This window comes from Talpa occidentalis, unplaced genomic scaffold, assembly GCF_014898055.3.
Source record: "Talpa occidentalis isolate TD23 unplaced genomic scaffold, MPIMG_talOcc4v2.1 talOcc4.6, whole genome shotgun sequence".
Lineage (NCBI taxonomy): Eukaryota > Metazoa > Chordata > Mammalia > Eulipotyphla > Talpidae > Talpa > Talpa occidentalis.
The window spans coordinates 115,552,710-115,572,489 of record NW_023604972.1 but is presented as its reverse complement, the minus strand read 5'-3'; the positions used below and the strand labels follow the sequence as shown (position 1 = coordinate 115,572,489).

Here is a 19,780-nt window from a genome sequence, read left to right as displayed (position 1 = left end):
TTACGGGAATACTTTGTGCATGATGTGGGCTTATGTGATATACAGTCTTCTAAGAACTCATAGGGAATGGATGAAGGTACAAATGTAAGACAGAAGTTAAACACCCTGTATTTCTGAATTTTCATGGAATCGGACATAGTACCAACTCATTCATGGAGGATCTGTATAAACATCTTTTTTTTAATTTTTTTTAAAGATTTATTTATTTATGCATACAAAGCTGGGGTACAGGCCAGAGATGTGGGGGTTGAGAGGATTCATCAGAGACAGAGCGGGGAACAGAACAGGCAGTCTGACTGAAATACACTGCTGAGGGGAGAGCGGGTGAGTAGGAGAGGTCTGCTGCACCATGTGGGCTGCTCCCTGACCGCCAGGGATCACACTGATGCTGCAGAGGCTTCAGATTGCTTCATAGTGCAGTGCTTAACCCACCTGTGCCACCAGGGAAGCCCTAGACATCTTTTAAAAAAATGGACCATGGTAAATAAAGGGGGAAAATGTCAAGCAAGTACACTACTTGTGCCACTGGTAACCACATAGTGGAAGAGGAATTTTTTCCTTTTTAGAATTCGAGCAAATGAAGATACCATAGAAACAGAATTCACTTATGTTGCGATCCCTAATGAATCATGGATCTCAGCATTTTGCACCAACTGCTGTACTCATCTCAAAAAAGGATCATCAACTCTGAAAAACAGAATTATGTCTCCTGAGGAAGAACACCTGACTATCTAGAAAGCCATCTTTTCCATCAATATAAAGGGGGAGGGGTCCTGAAACTGACAGAGACTTCTAGATCCAATTACCAGTTTACAAGAAATACAGAAGATATGAAGACATGTTAAACTATACCCCATGCAAGTAAACCAAATCCAGCTTGTGAATTCTACAAGATGAATAATCTGGTTTGTTTGACAAATCAGAAATGGGAGAGAGAAAATCCTAAAACTTGTAACATCCTTAAAAAACATGTTTTTAGAAAAAAAATACAGCTAATCTATTTATTTAGGGATTTACACATGGGCAATAAAACAATAAAGTACAGCAAGTAAGGGTGAGACAGGAGAGGTCTGCTGTGCCATATGGATTAGCTCCCTGGTCAGGGATCGAACTAGTGCTGCAGTGACTGTGGGTAGCTTCATAGTGCTGAGATTTAACTCCTTGCACCACCAGGGAGGTCCTGGTTTAACTTCTTAAGGGAAAGGAAAGGATTGTGTTTGGAAAAGATACATTATATAAACATATTTCCCAAAATCGCACTCAATAATGGTATGACACCATTAATAGTAGAACAGAAACAAAATGTAGAAAGATCTGAGAACTTTAATAAAATAGCATAATTTCACTTTTAATTCTATCTAAAACTTTACAAAAATGCTTCCTTAAGCAATGGCCAGGTGCAGAGTTTGCAAACAGTGAAGCACAGCTAGGGTGAAATGCTTTGTGAGCACATGCTTGAAATAAACACTCATGTAATTCCAAAATTGCTAAATTGAACTTTCTGCTCAAGAAGAAAAAAAAAATAACAAAAACCCTGGGTATAGAAAGACCTTAGAAAGATTCAATAACATAAGGGGGAAATGAGTATCTGAAGGGATCTACACATTTTAGCAGATTTGCTGAGTACCTACTACATGCCCAAAGTTATTCCAGATACAAGTTACAGGGGGAAATACTCAAGATCTATGATATTCAGTCTTGAATTTCTTTTTTCTGTAGATTTTCCTCCGTACACCTTTAGCTCCGGTAAAGTTGTACCCGTAAAATGTATTCAGTCCTGGTGATGGACATTAGCTAAACTAATTGGGGTAATCATTTCACAGTACACACATATATCAAGCTATTATGTTGCACAGCTACTACAATGTTTCTATAAACTGTACATAAAAACAAACCCACTGGATCCTATCTCTCTTTCAAAGAATGTTCTTCATTAGTCAACTTCTTAAAAGTTCCCTATACAGTCTGTCCTCACCCACACGGTCACTTCAAAGGAGCATATCCTGTTATCACAGTACAAAATGTACTTTCTCTTAAGTTAAAAACAGCCTAATTATTTCACCTGACCACCTCTTTCCAGGGCTCTCAATTTATTTGATGTCTCTGAAAAATCAGACATTGCCAGTGACTACGTACTCCTTTAAATTCCCTTTACTCTGCTTCCACGCCATGATTCTAGCATGATTTTGCTAGCACAACCCCCTTAAAATATGGGTGTTTTATGGTATCTTGCTCTATGGCCTCTTTACTTTTCAATATGATACTCCCACGTTGGCTCCAATTATTATCTCTAGCATCTTTTATTTGCAAAACTCTTGGTTCTACTCAAGACTTCCTTCTTTAGTCCCAGATCCTTAACTCCATGCATCTACTGAGCATCTAAACCCAGATATACCACAGATACTTCAAACACAATACATTCGTGGAAGACCCATTAACCTTCTCTTCACTGATGCATGACTTTGAATCACATGCAGAATTCAGTTAATTCAATCTCTGAAATACCAATCATATTTGCCCAATTTCCTCTAATCCCCTTTATAATAATAGGTCCTTGGATTAGCAAGCTATGTTATATTGGCATACTGGATATTTTTAACTCAAGGAGCTTGAGAAATAGCAGGTCATTCCAACCACCATCCCTGACCCGTGCCCTTCTCTCATGAAATAGATCATAAAATCCTCATGTGAGCTGCCCTCTATACACCAGGAAAGGAGCATCCTTATCTCTAAATATAGAGGGAGTTCAGAAAAAGCAAATACTAACAAAGAGGCCATGCTAAGTTTCCCTTAGTTTATTACACTCAACCTCATACTCTGTGATATATCATATCCCCCTCCCATGACTGTCCATTCTTCATCAAATCATTTCCTTAAGAAGACCCTTGTGTCACACAAAACTTCTCTTAAATTTGTAGGTTTTTTTTTCTGTTCACCTGTTTTTGTCAGGTAAATTTTTAGACCCAGTCAAGGACACTATAAGAGTCAAGGAAAGCTTTTCCCTCCCCTATACCTTCATTATCTTTCACCAAGACCAACCAAATTACCTCAAACTTCTCCTGGCTAATTTCTCTTCCTCCACATATTTTCTATAACAATACCAAAGCTGTCCTTCTAAATTAAAACTTTGACTATTTAACTGACTGAAACCTTTCATATGCATAAAAAGTATGTTTTTAAGTGTAGTGAGCTCACTTAACATGTCATATACCATCTTAACAGACATTTAAGTGTCTGGTACAGTATTGTTATTTGAAAGGTACCATGTTGTAAAGTAGATCTCTAGAACTTATTCATCTTGCCTAACAGAAACTAATTCCTTTGTCCAACACTTCCCCATTTTTCTCCCCCACTCCCTGGCAACCATTCTATTCTTTGTTTGTGTTTGACTATTTCAGATACATCATATTACAATAGCCAAGACATAAAAACAATCCAAATGTCCACTGATGGATGAGTGTCTCCCCAAAATATGATCTATATACACAATGGAATATCTCAAAATCTTAAGAAGGAATTTTGGCAATGTGCAACAAGATGGATGAAATCTGAGGATGCAAGTGAAATTAGTCAGCACTATTCCCCCTCCCCCCATTAAGGGATTCACATTTCAGCAGTATCTTTCCTAGTAGCTACCATCTCTGCAGGTGCTGCATGCATCCTCAGAAGGCTGAACTGCTCTGGTTTATCCCCTTGCTAGTATATGAAAGGAGATCTTAACTCATAGAGAAGGAAGGAGATTCAAAAGGTCAAAATGTGCAGGACAGTTGTAGAAGGACCATCTATTGAAAATCCAGGAAACTTTCACAGGCAGCAAAACTCCACTGAGACGCTGCTTCAAGGCAAAGCCTTTGGAGACTTCTGTCTTATCTAGGGTCTGAGCTGAAGATCACTCATCCTAATGGTTTAACTCTGCAGGACCACACTGCTCAGAACCGGATGACCTACTCTTACTGTAGCCAGTGGAACTGCAGAAAACTCTGGAAGTCAGAACACCCAAAAAAGGCTATTTTGACTTCTGGCATTATTTCTTTTACACCTCATGGAGTTGAAGACAAACCATCTTTCTTGGGGGAGGACTGGCAAGGAAACTTGACAGGATTATCACTTCTAGTAGTAGGCATTGCAGAGATAATTACAATGCAGAAGGTGATCCCGGGGCACCTTGCTGTTTTTGGTGATGTCACTCACTGGAGCCTTCTAACACAGTAGGAAGCTAAGATATACATTATTACCACCATTTCACAACAAGCAGCCTGATAGCTAGGCTTCCTGACCTATGATCACTCACAGGGTAAAACAAAGCACTTTTATGTTGGGCAACTCAGTTTCCTCATGTGTAAAATGGGACAATACGTATTTTATGAGATTGTAGAAAGGATTAAATGAGCTATTATATATACTAATAAATTAATTGGCCAATAATTGCCCCTTCCTTTCTCCAACCATGTATCTCATTGGGAAATACAAGAAAAGTTATCACTGATTCTGTCATTTAGTCTTCACAGAAGTTCTATGAAATTAATTCCACAAATATCATCTCTACTTCAGAGATGATGAAGCTGAGGCAAAGATGGGCTATCTCCTTAAAATCAGGCATCAAGATAAGGACAGGGCTGAATCTCAAATTTCAGTGTGGCTGAATCCAAAGTCTCAGAACCAACATTACATACCATCTCTCCAAAATACAAAATCCTCATGACAATGTAAAGAAATTATTCATCACTTGTAAACTACTGAATCATGGTTGTAATAGAAAATATTAATAGAATATTAAATAAATTTATAATGCACCAGTAAAACAATGTGATAATAAATGGTGTGCTCAACACATTTTAGATATTCATATGTTCAACTAAATGCTTCTTTTTTTAAGATTTATTCATTTATGCACACAAGAGCTGAGGTACAGGCCAGAGGTATGGGGGGTGACAGGTTTCACCAGTGACTGGTGGGGAACAGAACACCGCTGAGGGGAGCAGCAAGGGAGCAAGGAGAGGTCTGCTGCGCCATGTGGGCAGCTCCCCAGCTGGGCTTGAACTCATGCTGCAGTGGCTGTGGACAGCCCCATAGGCCACGTCCCAACCCCTTGTGCCACCAGGGAGGACCTAAATGCTGCTTTTACATGATTGAAACTACAAGGTAACATTTCTTTGTGGCAGTCCCGCCTCCAAGCCCTACTTATTATATCTCATCATTCGTATAATACTTTGCAGGTGCTTCTGCTTTCCTTCCTGCCAAGAAATCATAAGCATCAAAAATATGTTAAAAGTTTTACCTCTAGTATTAAAATATTTGTTGGTTAACCAACAGATGTTCCTATTGAACTCAATGAATAGTGTCTCAACTACCCAAAATTCTACAGTTGGGATGCATTTCTGTAGTTTTATTAGTGTTGCAAAAACATCTATGATATCTATATTTCTTAGACTATGCCCACTTGTTTAGTTCCTGAACTGTATTTTTAAAAAATGTCCTAAAACCTCTCAGTAATTTACATCTGCACAGGACCTTTAAGCAAATTGTAGTCTTCTAAGAAATGACACCCATTTAGACCTCCGTGGCTCTATTTAGGAATCATAACACTTGAAATAACCAACTTAACTTAAATACATTACATATGTGCTTTCTCCATATGTGCTTTATTTGTGATATAGCCTTTGACTTCTCAAACATCTGAAGGATTTGAACAATAGCAGGAGGGATGCGAAGAGAGAGGATCAGGTTCCATACAACACTTATGCTAGAAGTCCCATTTTGTTCTGTTTCCTCCCCTCCCCTCTGGTTGTCTGTTAGTTCCACAGCCAGATTTCTATGATTTTTCTACTAGTTGTCTAGCAGGAATTTTTAAGAGAAAATTAGATAACCAGCAGGTGGGAGGAGACAGCATGTGTGAGCTATGGTCACACACTGCTGCTTGCTTACATTTGGGGTATGCTGAAATTCAGTGCTCCGGAAGGAAGTGAAAAGCCAAGTTCAATGCAGAAGGGAAATGATGAGCAATTGTGAACACCGGTCCCTTCACAACAGTAAGAATACTGTGGTTAAGTGGTTAAGAGTTAAACCGTCCAACCAAGTGCTCTTGCTCTTGGGCACCTGATCATTTTACCCGCCAGGCTCCAGCATCACTGGGTAAGTAAGGGAAGTGCTATTGTCACCATTACTATGTCAAAGGAAGAGCAACCATATTTCAATGAATCACTCAGAAAGAAACATTTCCCAACAGAGGAAACCAACCAGAAAGTGCAAACTGTAAAAGAGTAAATAACAACACAGAAGTGAGGATTAGTTTTTACAAGTAAGAATAAACTCCAAATGTTGGGCTGCAGACACTGAGGAACAATAAGGATTTGCACAAAGTCACAGAAATGTTCCACCGAAGAGCTCAGTGCAAATGTTCCAATGGTATCAGATAATGGGACAGAGGGAGTGCCACATTTGTTTATTCATATTGTATGGAAATACATAAACAGATCTCAAGACCAGAGGACAGTTAAAGTCCATATTTATTGCTAGATGAAATTCAGTGACTTAATAAGCAAGCTTAAAACATTTTAAATTCTGAATACACTTTCACTTTAATATTGTTACCAAAACAAATATCTACTCTTAGTCATTTAAAGAACTCTGAGATTACTTTTGAAACTCTGGAATTCAAACTGTGACAGAGAACACCAAGCTGAGTTTTATTTTCAAATCCCCTACCCATTTTCCCACAGCTCTATAACTGACTCATGTGATAGCACTTTTAATTTCTCTGCCTCAAGGTGTTCCAATGGATGCATAAATTCCATCAATGAAGAGTGGTGTCAGCAGATGTACCGAATTGATGGAAACATAAAAAATATCTGCAACAACTCCTAGAAATCTGACTGCGGAATTGAGGCTTCAAGAGGAAAAGAGGGGTATTGCCACGGGGAGGGAGCACAGTGGACTCTCATGGTGGACTACAGGCATCGGTGATGGGTACCATGGTGACACGAATCCCAGGGAATCCCGGGCGGTGTGATTAGGTGCCTCTGAATCACATATAATTTTGTAAACCAATGTTACCACAAAAAAAAAAAAAAAAAAACCTGCAAATCAAAGTGAACCTTCCCCTCTTCCCAGGTGTCCCCCAGACTCCCCCTGAATCCTTCTTAGTCCTCCCACGTCTGGACTAGCTGCTGTGTTCCTGCACACGGGGCACAATGTCCTCATTAATCAGACTCCCATCAGATTGTATTACTGTACAGTGTGTAACGCGCTGGCGTTTCTCTCTCGGACCATGAGCAGGAGTTGGTACTTCAAAAAAAGAAGAAAAAGTGTCTTTAATGAAAAATTAAAACTTGGACACAGTGTTATTTGAAATATGATACATTTACCAGTCAATGATATGTTATGACTCTCCAAGGAAAAGTTGGTGTATTTTGCCATCATTTCTTCTCGGAGAGGTAGACTTGTAAAAGGTGAAGCTGTAAGAAAAAGAATATGTGATTACAGTTTAGTATTAAGATTAAGTGATGATCTAATATTAGTTCTAAATGGTATATTGTATACTACTAGTAAAAATAAATATTTCAAGCAGCTTTGGATAACTAGGTCTTATCTGCTCCACAGATATCCAGAAATATACCAGACTATTGAATATGATTAAATTTCTAATTCTTTTGATTTTTTTTTACTGAAAATTCCCTATTGATTTACAGCAGGGAGCTTCAAAAAAACTTTCATTTTTTTAACCACTTGTGGTTCTTTCATAAAACATAGAGAAACTGAAGAAAGTGAGAATTAGGGAAGAGTATCAGGAAAAAAAAACAAAACGAAGAGGCAGAGAGCAGCAAGAACAGAGAGGGACAGAGACCACAATAAAGGGCATAAAGAAGGTATAAAAAGGAGACCTTGGGCACTGGAGCTCGGAGAAGATAAAATACACAGTGGGGTCTGTGTTTCTTGCTTCCCAGCGGTAGTCAGATTACAAAGTCTATTCCAGATACAGTTCAGTTGTCCTGCACCAAAATCACTTTTGGGTTGCCTCCATCATTTCTCTCTTCTTTTGAAAACTTTTATCAGAGAAACAGAGTTTCTATTTCCACCTCTCCCACTCTACTCAAAGCTGCTTTTTTTTTCCCTCACACTGGTTATTTCTTTGGCTTTAGGGCAACAGACCTTGCCTCCCAAGAAAACTATCCCACCTCTGTCCAACAAGTCAGAGAGGGAAAAAAGGCTTATTATTGCAAACTTGGCTGCATTCTTTAAGCATTTCATTCAACATAAATTAAACCTGGCTATTTTCCTCCCCATTTTTATACTCTGCTCTGAAGGTTATTCCTAGTGCAAGATTAGATTTCTAGTTCTTTCCTTTTCTTCCATGTATGAAAAACATTATCAAATTAACAACTGCTGTTGTTGTGCTTCAGCTGACATGCAGCTTTTTCAATACTGCCTAGTAAAAAAAAAAAATCTACCTAGCAGGACTTGGCTCACCAGTAAGTTGGGTCCCAAGGGTTTGGTCCCTTTGAATGCAAAGTGGAATGTACCTTCCCATTAAATAATCACTTAATGAGTTAAATAACTAAACCAACCTGATAGTGATGATACAGAAAAATATGCCCTGAGCTTTTCACTGGGCTATCAGGAATATAAAACCTTTCCTTCATCCATATGTAATAGTCATCCTTTCATATTCTCTTCTCTCTCAAACACACACACACAGAGGAAAAAAATCAGGCACAGCTCACTTAGAGGTTGTATTAAAGAAAAATATCTCAGAAAGATCAAAGCAGATGCTAATCACTTCTGGATGGGGAGCCAGGAAGGTGCAGATGGAAGGAAGATCTTCTACCGTATCATCTGTTCAGTGAAGCTTGCACAACATAAGCTTTGCTATCTCTGCCTCCTTGCTAGGGAACTCTTCTTTCTCAGCCTCACCTACTGCAGAGCTGAAAGCAATCCTGAAAGTTCTCACCACACTCCTTATCCCTGAAACAAGCCCATAGCCTTTAGAGATCACCTGATATCCTATATTATTATTACTACTCACAGCAGGGTTGGTAAGAGTGACATAAGGTAGAAAACTGCTGTCATCATTACTCTTATTTCACTTAAATAAGTTAACACAGAAAACACTTGATGCATGCTCGATGCTGATGAGGAATATGAAGCTGACCTCTGGAGGGACATGTGGATCATAATAATGTGGACTTAGGTCCATACTTTGTGATGCAGAGTTATGAAAACGTCAGTGTAGTATATCCTCATAATGATGACTCTAAGCGTTCTGGACATTTCATAAACTTGGCATGTTAGTTACATCTTTGAGGGACCCAGGAGGTAGAATTGAGGCGGAGACTGAGCTGGAGTTGGGGGTTATTTTCCCATATTTATCTTCGGAACCCAGACAGAAAGGTCTACCTGGAACCTGCATTCGAACAAGGAGAGAATGAGTGTAGGCTTGAACTGGGAAAAATACAAAGTTAAAAAAGTTGAAAAAATAGGAAGCAAAGGAAAACCAAGTCTGAAGAGTAGAGAAGTTTGGGGAGTTGCCTAAGACATCAGCTGTGATGCCTACTTCCAATTATCAGATTATATACAAATATAATCACAACGATAAATCAGTGTATCCTAACTTTATACTCTCATTTAAGTCCTTATCAGGTCCAAGATTCCACTGCACAAGGCTCCAGTATGAAAGAGCACGTGTAACGGTTATGATTTTTGCCTTGGAAAAGTCCCTTTAAGAGACAATATATACAAAATGTGTGGAGAAGCAGGGCACTCCACAGAGGTGTTAGAACAGTAAAAATGAAAAGTCCTTTGTTTAGCCAAGTTATTTTTTTAATCAAAAAAGTAAAAATGTAAACCTTATTGCTGTCAGTAGGAGGACAGTTGGCAAAGGGCTGATTCCGCCAACGTTTAAAGGAAATTGGCATGACATTCAGGCAGATGTGGTTTGAATACTTCCCTCAAAGGATTAGGCTGAGTCACAAAAAGAAACACAAAATGGAGAAACAGAATTCTGTATCCTAATCCAGGTCCAACCACTGACTTGTTACTTGGTGTTCCCTTTCACAGAGACAGAAGGGAGGGTCAGAAAAGTTGTATAATATTGTCCGATGGTGCCAAGATCATAACATGGCAGTCCTCAAGTTTTCATATTTACCTTTCTTAATCATTGCTGGAAATTTTCCACTATTCTCTTACAAGTAGTGGCAAAATGCTAACACAAAAGAATAACACCTAAGAGTTGTTCCAGAGATTATTTTTTTTTCCCCTCTGCAAAGGAGATGTGGCACAAGGTTGCTGCAACAAAGAATTAAATAACATCCTAATTTTCACCTGTTATAATTTCATGTGCAGTGGCGAATTGGTCTCTATTTAAATGTCTTTCAAATAATACATTTTAATATAGACATTGCTAAAAGGGCCTACAATTGGTGCCATAAATGTTTTCAAATGAAATAAACATACAAGCACCCTGTGATTTCTACTTAAAATACTGAGGTAGCAGCTACGCACATTTAGTGCTGGGACCCACTTAAATGAAATAAATTGGTAAAGAAACAAGAGAATAAGTAACACTAAAAAGCTGCACTGGGAGATAAGATTTACTTTTATTTAAATCAGAAAGTAAGTTCCAATCACCTCTATTTAAGAATAAGCATTCTCTAAATCCCCCTCAAATCTCTTATTATATTTTAAAATCTTGGAAGGATGGGTCTTCATTTAGAGACAAGCATGTGTTGAAAAGCTATTATTAGGATATCATTCTCTCCAGCCCTCTTTTCTCACACACATATGTATGGACTGCTTTCAATACACATAAATTAAAAATTTAATAAACTTAATTCCATCATCCTGATAGATGGCATTATAAAAATACTCCTCAACTGCAGAAACACTAGAACCTAGGAATGATTAATATATACCATGTATACAATAGAAATTTGGAACTCAGAATATATTTCCTCATGGAAGCAATACCTGTATATAACCTTGGGTCCATGCCAAATTGAAAAGGCCATTAAAGTAGTGACAGGGATGAACTATAGCATTAAAATATCCAATTACCAATATTGCTTCTAAATAGAACATTTAGACTTCTACCTCCGCGTTCTAGGAATACAGTGTGCTATTCCTAACTGCAGTGGTAGTAAGAAAAGAGGGGATAAGGTGACCTTGGTTCCTAGACACTAATGTCCAGAGAGACTTTGTTAAGATAAAAGAAGCTTTGTCAAGGAAGTAAATTCCCATTGGGAACATGTGTAAGTCAGCCTTTCTAAGTCAGGAACAGGTCACATAGGGAACTCATATTTTTCCCATAGTATGGGAACTATTGAACAAGAAGGTCATTTAAAGCTAGTAAAAGTAAATGCTAAAGAACAATTAAAAAGCCTAATGACAAGAGCAAAGTACACTTTTATAGAGCCCTGCAAAACTATTTTTAAAACTTGCTCAGATGCGAATATAAACAAATAGATCTTTCCTTTAAAATATGATTTTTTGCAATACATTTCAAAGGACAGTGTGGAAACTCATGTTTGAACCACCTCACATAGTTCATTATATTTTAACAGTGAAATTCATGCCAAGTAAGATTAATAAAAACCAAAAGTTGGGCCTCCCCGGTGGTGCAGCGGTTGAGCGCTGGGTTGCGAGGCTGCCCGCGGCCTCTGTGGCGCCGGTTCAATCCCTGGCTGCTCCCCAGCCACCGGAGGAGGGTCCCGCATGGCGCGCAGACCTCTCCTGCCGCCTGCTGCTCCCCTCAGCAGTGTACTTCTGTCCTTCTGCCTGCTCTGCTCCCCGCTCTGGCTCTGGTGAATTCTCTCACCCTCCCATGCTTCTGACTGTACCCAGTGCATGTATAAACAAAACAAACAAACAAACAAACAAATAAATAAAACATGCCTCTATAAAAGAAAGAAAGAAAAAAAAAAACAAAAGTTTGACAAGGGTTTCTGCAATTTTCCAGGACTGAGGGCTTTTAAAAATGTTTTACCCACCAAGTTATTTTTGATAAGACTTCGATTTTGTTCAGTTGTTCTCAAGTGGGATGATTTGGCCCTTCAGGGGACATTTAGTAATTGTCTCAAGACAATTTGGTTGTCACAACTGGAGGGAGGTTACAACTTAACTATAGCAGGTGATATTACTTTCCTAGGACTGTTACTACACATTATCACAAAGTGGTGAAGCTGGTAACACAGAAGCTTCTCTCCCAGTTCTGGAGGCTGGATGTCTGAACTGAGCCTTCTCTTTCTGAAGGCTCTAGGGAAGACTGCTCCCTTGCCTCGTCCTAGCATGGGGTGGCTGCTGGCAATCTTTGGGATTTCCTTGAATTGCAGCACCGTCACTCCATCTCTGGCTGTGTATTCACATGGCCATCTTCCCCCGTGTGTCTGTGTCTCTGTATCCAAGTCGCTTCTTTTACAAAGTCCACACTCATTGGGTTCAGGGCTTGGACTAGTCAAGTGAGACGTCATTCTAACCTGATTATATGTACACAGACATGACTATCAAAGAAGGTCACATTCATTGGTACCAAGGATCAGGACTTGAACATAACTTTAAGGGGTACACAACTCACCCACTATATAAGTACAAGTCAGGGATACTGCTAAACATTTTACAATTATAATACTTTGACAACAGGGAATGATCCCGTCCAAAATGTCACTAATGCCAAAGACGGAAGCTCTGATTTCAAAATTGGCAAGCACATCGTTGATTTTTGAGGTACTTGCAACACCATGATGTTTGATAAGCTTCAAATGGCCTGTGGCCCTGAAGTTTTGTTCTGCATAGTTTAGATAGATATTGTAAAGCATGAACAATTCTTGGGATTCTTTTTATATCATTCTTGCCACACCCTTGGCATTTGTGAGGAGACACCCAGTGTTTGATAAGAGTTTTGAAATGCAAACCAGTGCTTGGCTAAATCACAAAAGCTTCAGGATCAATCAAATGAGACATTTAACTTCCCAGACTGTATCTCAGAACTCTAATTATAAGGCTACTGGTGTAGGACTACATCAGTAATGATATAAACACCATAACCTTAAAAATTCTAGATAACTTATTTTCAATTAAAAGTATAACACTATTTCTTAAAAAAATCTGCTATCATATACTGTGTGTTGCTTGAGGCATTTGGCTGTGTGTGCACATTAACAATGTTTTACCAAGATGATGGAACTCATTTGTAATAAAATGTAAGGTTTTTTTTTTTCTTTTTGATATCCAAAAGGGCAGATTCATTATGTTAAAAAGGAAAGGAAAGGATTCTTGCACAGACATAAGTGGGCAGAAAGAGCTCAGACATAAGTGGGCAGAAAGAGCCTCTGCTGCCTTGTAAAGGGAAAAGGTTGTGAAAAGAAATAGCTGCACAGTCTGAGGTGGGTGGCAAACCTGCCTAAAATATGAAGTTTTTTCTTTCACATCAGTGTGTGTGTGTTATAAGTTGTTTATTTCTCAGATTTTCCTTATATAGTGAAGTATGTAAGGTCAGTTGTACAAAACCAACTCCTAAAGATTACATCTAGGAAAAAGTCTCAACACTTACAATATGTTTCTGTTTGAGGCCAAATACTCCTTTGGAAAATGGTACCTAATTACAATGACTATTTCTCAACTATTCTGATGATTTTAAACTACCATAACTCAAGCTTTCTTAGGTGTTGAACTAATTCTTTTGTTTCTTTTCAATCTCAACCCCAATAAAGAAGTTTTAAACACAGAATGAGAAATTTCCCCCTGTGAAACATGTGAGAATTAGTTGCTGACTTGATGACCCATTCCCCTGCAAAACATCGCTCTTGTTTCCTACAAAGGGCATGTCCTCACATCATCCCAATACTGACTAAAATTTGTAAATTATCATTTATGCATTACCACCCCATCGTCACACCCTATCTCAGTTACAACTTCAACAAAAGTCCTTATTTGTGCTTTCTAGCAATAGATTCCAGCTCAGAATCACACCTTGCTGTTAGCTGCCATGTGTCTCTATTCTTCACTCTGAAACAGCTTCAGTCTCCTGATATTTATGGCCCTGAAACCTACAAGATTTCCAGAACAATTGTGTTTAATAGATTAGAATCTGAGTACACATTTAGACAACTTTGAAAGAGGTACTGTATTCTACTTTGCATCCTATCAGACACAATTTTTATTTCTCTGTTACAGAGGATTTTCATTCTGATCATTTAATTAATTGGTATGTGCCAAGCTTCTCCACAGTCAATTTGTTCTTTTTCCTTTTTATTAACACAAATGTTATGGGAAGTTACTTTGAAACTATAGTATCTTGTGTCACATCAAATTTTCAATTGATTCACTTACTTTCAATGAGTAAACAGTCACCAAATCCTCTATCATTCAATGAAGACTAATATATGAGCATCATTATCACTATTTATTTTGATGCTCAATTTGTACCATGGAAGTCCCTTCACCTTGGTTTCTATATTCCATTGACAGGACCCACACACAAATTTATACTTATACATCTATTTATATAGATATACATGACAGGTAGTTATTTAAAATCATGAATTTGCCCTAATGCTGAAAACTGTACAAGATTTTTCTTTTATTGCCTAGAAGAACTGGAGTGTAGACCAGAGGTGGGGAGGGGGGAGGATAAGAGGATCCACCAGTGACAGAGTGGGGAGCAGAACAGGCAGATTTGTTGAAATACACTGCTAAGGGGAGGAGCAGGCAAGACAGGAGAGGTCTTGCTGTGCCATATGTGGGTTAGTTCCCTGGCTGGGGATCAAACTCAGGCCACAGCAGTGACGGCACTGAAACTTAACCCCTAGACCACCAGGGAGGCCCTACTTGCACAAGATTTATTCTACTTTCCTTTTTATTTCCTTCACCTCTAGAGAAAAACCTGGATCCTGTTTTCTTCAATAAATTCTTATGCAATCAATCCTCTATGTAACCAATCTCCATTGCGGCTGCCACACCTGGCCCCAAAGGGGTGTTTTCCTCATTCACTCAGGCTCCCCTGCCCTGTGTGTCTGCTTGCACACTCTACCTCCATCCATCCCCTGATCAGGACTAGACACCACATGTTAGCCTGCCACTGCATAGAAGTCCTTGTCACTCTGCAGCTCTGATACCCTGCACTGGCTACCCCTCTGCTGCAGCCCATCCTCCTTGCGCTCCGATTCTCACACCCCACATAGGGCTGCCCTCCTACCTGGACACCAGCCTTCAGCTTAGTCTCTAATTCCCTGATCTGGGCCATGTGGATCCTGCCCACAAGGGGTGATGCCTCCCTGAGCTTCCCCCACCAAATGGCTTATGGGAACCACTCCAAAAAGGAAGAGAACAAGAGGCAGAAGACCAGGAAGAAGAGTTAGAGAAACTAATTCTTAACAAATATGTATGTAATTTTAAATGTGATAATAAATGTAGGGTCAAATTTTTGATCAGATACAATCCTATTAATTTCAGGTTTATCATTAAAAAGTTTAAAAGACTTGAAAAGCAAAAACTGCTTTTCAATGTCAGGTACACGTAGGTGTTTGAATAATGTTTATTCCAACAAACACTGATTACTAAACAGTTGCTGTGGGGGTGGAGTGGCAGTATCTAGAAAGGAAGGGAGTTGATCAAGGAAGCAGGTAAACCCAGTGCTCAAAAAACTAAAAGTGATTATTTCACTTGATCATTTCAATGATTCTGCAAACATTTTCCGAAGATCAACATGGCCCATTCCCTCATTTTGTTCCACATGAGAGTAACGTTTGAATATTTCCATTTATGTAATATTGCTCCTTTACAAAGATATTTTTCACTTCATATTTCATTGAAACAGCCAAAAAGTTAAGGTGAGTTCCTATGCCTGACTCTATTCCAGTACTCAAACTGCCAGCATGCACTTTACTCAAATCAAGCATTTAGAGTTACCAACTGTGCTTTCTGTGCGTGCAGCCAAACTTTCACAGACTTACTAGTTATCTCAGAAAGACAACTGAGTATTATATATACAAAAACAGGTTTTGAAGTCAGACTGAACAATGCTAAATTTCCTGCTCCACTGCTTAATTATGTGTACTTGGGCAACTACTTTACCTCCTAGTTCCAATTTCCTCATCTGAAAGTCAAGAATAATGAAAGGTAACCCAAAGGGCTATAAACTGCATAGCAATACCCATTGCAGTTGCATGCAGTTGTTATATAGTAAATATGATAAATTATAAGCATTTGAACGTTAAAATCTGACCCAAATGTCTTAGGTTTATAGAACATTAATTTTTAAGATGTTTAAATCTTTTAGATTTTAAAAAGTAGTCAATAAACCTCACAATGTCCCTTAGCAAAGAAAAAATTGCATCTTGTGGAGATCAATACAGAATCTATAAAGTGAAGTGAGGCTGCTTTACAATTTTTAATTCTGACTTAAAATGAGATGCTAATTTCCTGCTTTTTATATGACACATTATCCCATGATTTTAACATAAGTGGATTAGAAAGGACAGGACTTACACTGTACACACACACACACACAGACATTTGCCATATAATAGCATCCCATTTATTTACATTTTTGTTAATTTATTCATGTTTCCTACTTTTTTCTTTTCCTTTGTAAGTAGCCTCTGAAATGTAGATTTAAAACTGACTCCCTAATGCTAAGGGAATAAATATCTACCCACTTTCCAGAGCTTGTCATTTTAAAGCCGTGTTTTTAATGGGATTTTTCTGCTTGTTTGTTACAGTTTAAAAGTACAGGTTTACTAGGAAAAGGAGAAGAAAAGACGGAGGCACCTGCATAGTCACAGGCGGGCAGGAGACTATAGGAGACTACAGCTATGGTTTTCAAGATGCTTAGGATAATGAGATTAAAATCACATGGGAGCTTTTAAATGCCTAATGTCCAGGCTGAATCCCAAGTAAACTAAACCAGAATTTTTTTAGGGAAGACACAACTATCAGTATTTTTTTTAAATAGAGTTCCTGATAATTCCAATAGCCAGGTTGAGAACCAAAGTTCTAGAATGAACCCAAATGCACTGATCCTCAGAACTTCAATATTCTGAGCTGAAAGATGGATGAAAACGGGTCAGATGATTCCAGGAGAGCCCAGTGGGGGGAAATATCTTTAACAACTCTTTATTAAATGGTATGAATGAAAAAGAGATTTGTGACTAAGAAATGCTGCAAAGAACTTTAGAAATTCCAGCAACTCAAAATGTTGCGTCTCTGTTGTTGTAAGTAGGACTTTTAAAGAATACATATGAAAAGTGAATCATTCTTTACTTTCCCATCTTTAAAGCGTATTACCAATAAAAAGTCTACATGCTACCAGCTCATGAAAAATCAACTGCTTTTTGAAATAATTTAAAACAAATTTTTATTTAGTTTTTGTGCTGAAGAACTGGGGTGTAGGCCAGAAGCATGGGGAGTAAGAGGATTCACCAGAGACAGAGGGGGGAGCAGAAAAAGTGGATTTACTGAAATACAATGCCAAGGGGAGTAGCAGGCAAGACAGAAGAGGTATGCTGCGCCATATGGGTTAGGTAGTGCCAGGACTTAACCCTTAGGCCTACAGGTAGGCCCTATGAAAATCAATTTCTACGAATGGGTGCATCCAGTTAGTTACTGATGGCCTATCTGCCAACCTGCGAGGTGGTCTATTATCCTAATTGCCTGCTAACACCTTAAGATTTATAATACGGAACCGTGAATTTGAAAGTAGGTTCAATGGAATACTTGCAACACAAAGAGCAATTATAAACAGGTGAAGCTAAAATGGCCAAGCTGGTGTAGGGTTTGGAAACACTTTTGCACATAATTCCCTTTTTCAAAGTGTCATAAGCAACAAAAACAGCAAAAACGATTGTTTTCTGAGACCATTGTGTAAAAGACACACAAACACGCACACTCTGAGGTGCAAGCCTTTGGTTGTTAAGTCGTTGCTATTTCAACCAAGTTCTAAAACAACATCCTCAGAGCCAATCCACCTGCCAGGAAGAGAGGAGGTGACATTAAGCCTTACCATTGACTCAAGTGAAAGGAGCTGGCCAGGGGATGGACTGTGGTTTGCAGAAACCCTGCCACTTCAACAGGAGCCCGCACCCTCACATCCTAGCGCCCTCTTCTTAGGATCACCCAGTCCTATTATTACCCACGTCCCGGTTTCACCGGTCACTGTTCTTTCAGATTCACAAGCTGGAGCTGAAGCACCTCCGACCTCCCAGGTCCCAGGCTCAGCTTAGGTGACCCCAGCGTGGCCAAGGAAAGCAGCGGCCGCCGCTCCCCAAGCGCACCCTCGCCCACATCCCGGGGCCTCTCCCCAACATCCCGTGGCCGGGGTGGCCCGCGGGGACCGAGCTGCGCGCGCCCCGGCCTGCGCGCCCCCCGCCCCGCACCCCTCACACCTGAGGGAGGGTCGTCCGCCCAGCTCAGGGGCGCCGCGAAGGCGACGAGGCACAGCAGCAGCAGCAGCAGAGGGGGTGGAGACGCCCGCGGACCCCGCAAGCCGGCGCGGGCGCGCATGGTGTGGACGGTCCTCCGCGATGCTCCCCAGGCGGGTCCCACGGCGCCCCGCCGTCGGTGTCCAGGTCCCCGCGCCCTCTCGCCGGCTCCGGGCGCCCGCTGCCAGTCCCGAGGGCACACACGCGAGAGAAGACGGGGTGGGAGGGGCCCGGCCGCCTTGCCCTCCTCCCCGGAGACGCGCCCTAGGCCGACCCAGAACTGCACCCGGCCCCCCTCCCGCCGCGCCATCAATTATGCAGCGCGCGGCCGGCCCCCGAAGCGCCCGGATCTGCCGCGGCCGCCTCCGCTACGCATCCTCCCGCCTCCACCCTCCCGGCTCCATCAGCACCCGGAGGGCGCTCGGCCTGGCGCCGGCAGGTGCGGTCTAGCCCGTCTCCCGCGGGAGAGGTGAAGTCGCCGACTGTCCTGCACAGGTATCTGCAGGATTCACTGGTTTGGTTGGATGGGACGGGGAGAGGACACTCTTCTGCTCCCCCCGGGCCTCCCTGGGCATCCTGAGCAAGGAGCCTGACGTTTGCGCTCGTGCATGGCGCTGGCCACACGCCCCGCGCCCTGGACTCCTCTTTCTGTGCTCGGCTTCCAGCTGCACACGCGCGCTCTCCTCCTGTCTCTGAAGGCTTAACCGGTTCTCTCCAGATTGAGGTTGCAGAGTCCCAAGGCCCCACTAGGTGTTTTCCTTTTCCTTTTGTTTGCTTGCCTAACAGTTTTTGAGGAGCCACCTAGAGCTCAAGAAACAAAGCTGCTGAAAGGAGATACTGTGTAAACTGCACAAACCTGTTGACCTTGGTCAAACTTGAGCATTGTTTAAGAGAATGCTGTAGCTGAGCCCCCAAACTGGGCATTCTCAGAGATCCTCGTCAAATAAATAAAACAACTGAAAGCAATTGCTTTATCAAAGAGGGAAGGAAGAGTCTGGGTTACAACAGAGTAATAAGAGCAGGATGCTCTAGGATGCTATAATACAGTGAAAGACTTTTTGAAGTATTTCTCATGAGCTTTTTTCTCGTCTCCCTTTGTTTTTCTTATGTAAAATTTGATATTCATAAACTCTAAAGATTATCAGTATCCAGAAAAGAATATGAAAAGGAAATGTCAGATACAATTTTTAAAACTTGAAGTACTAACCAAGAGCTATGCTCAGTACAAGCAGGAACGATTAATTTTGAATGGGTATGTATTACTAAAATATTGCTCTGGTTTAGCATATATAATAAGCAACGCTTTGAAACAGTGAGCATTATTTAAACAGGTGTGGAGAGAATGAGTAATACAATTCATTGAGCAATTTTAA

General features: G+C 40.3%; 1 protein-coding gene across 1 annotated transcript in view; it reads right to left on the bottom strand.

Annotated features, from left to right (window-relative positions):
- Positions 1–18,732, bottom strand: part of EMB (embigin) — a 40,427-nt gene extending 21,695 nt beyond the window's left edge. Inside the window, exons 1-2 of the mRNA XM_037530731.2 lie at positions 18,372–18,732; positions 7,365–7,454 (exon numbers count right to left, since the gene is read on the bottom strand). Of these exons, the coding sequence (XP_037386628.1) occupies positions 7,365–7,454; positions 18,372–18,717 (436 nt within the window). The 5' untranslated portion in view covers positions 18,718–18,732. The remainder of the gene's footprint in view (positions 1–7,364; positions 7,455–18,371) is intronic.
- Between the last annotated feature and the right edge of the window lie 1,048 nt (positions 18,733–19,780).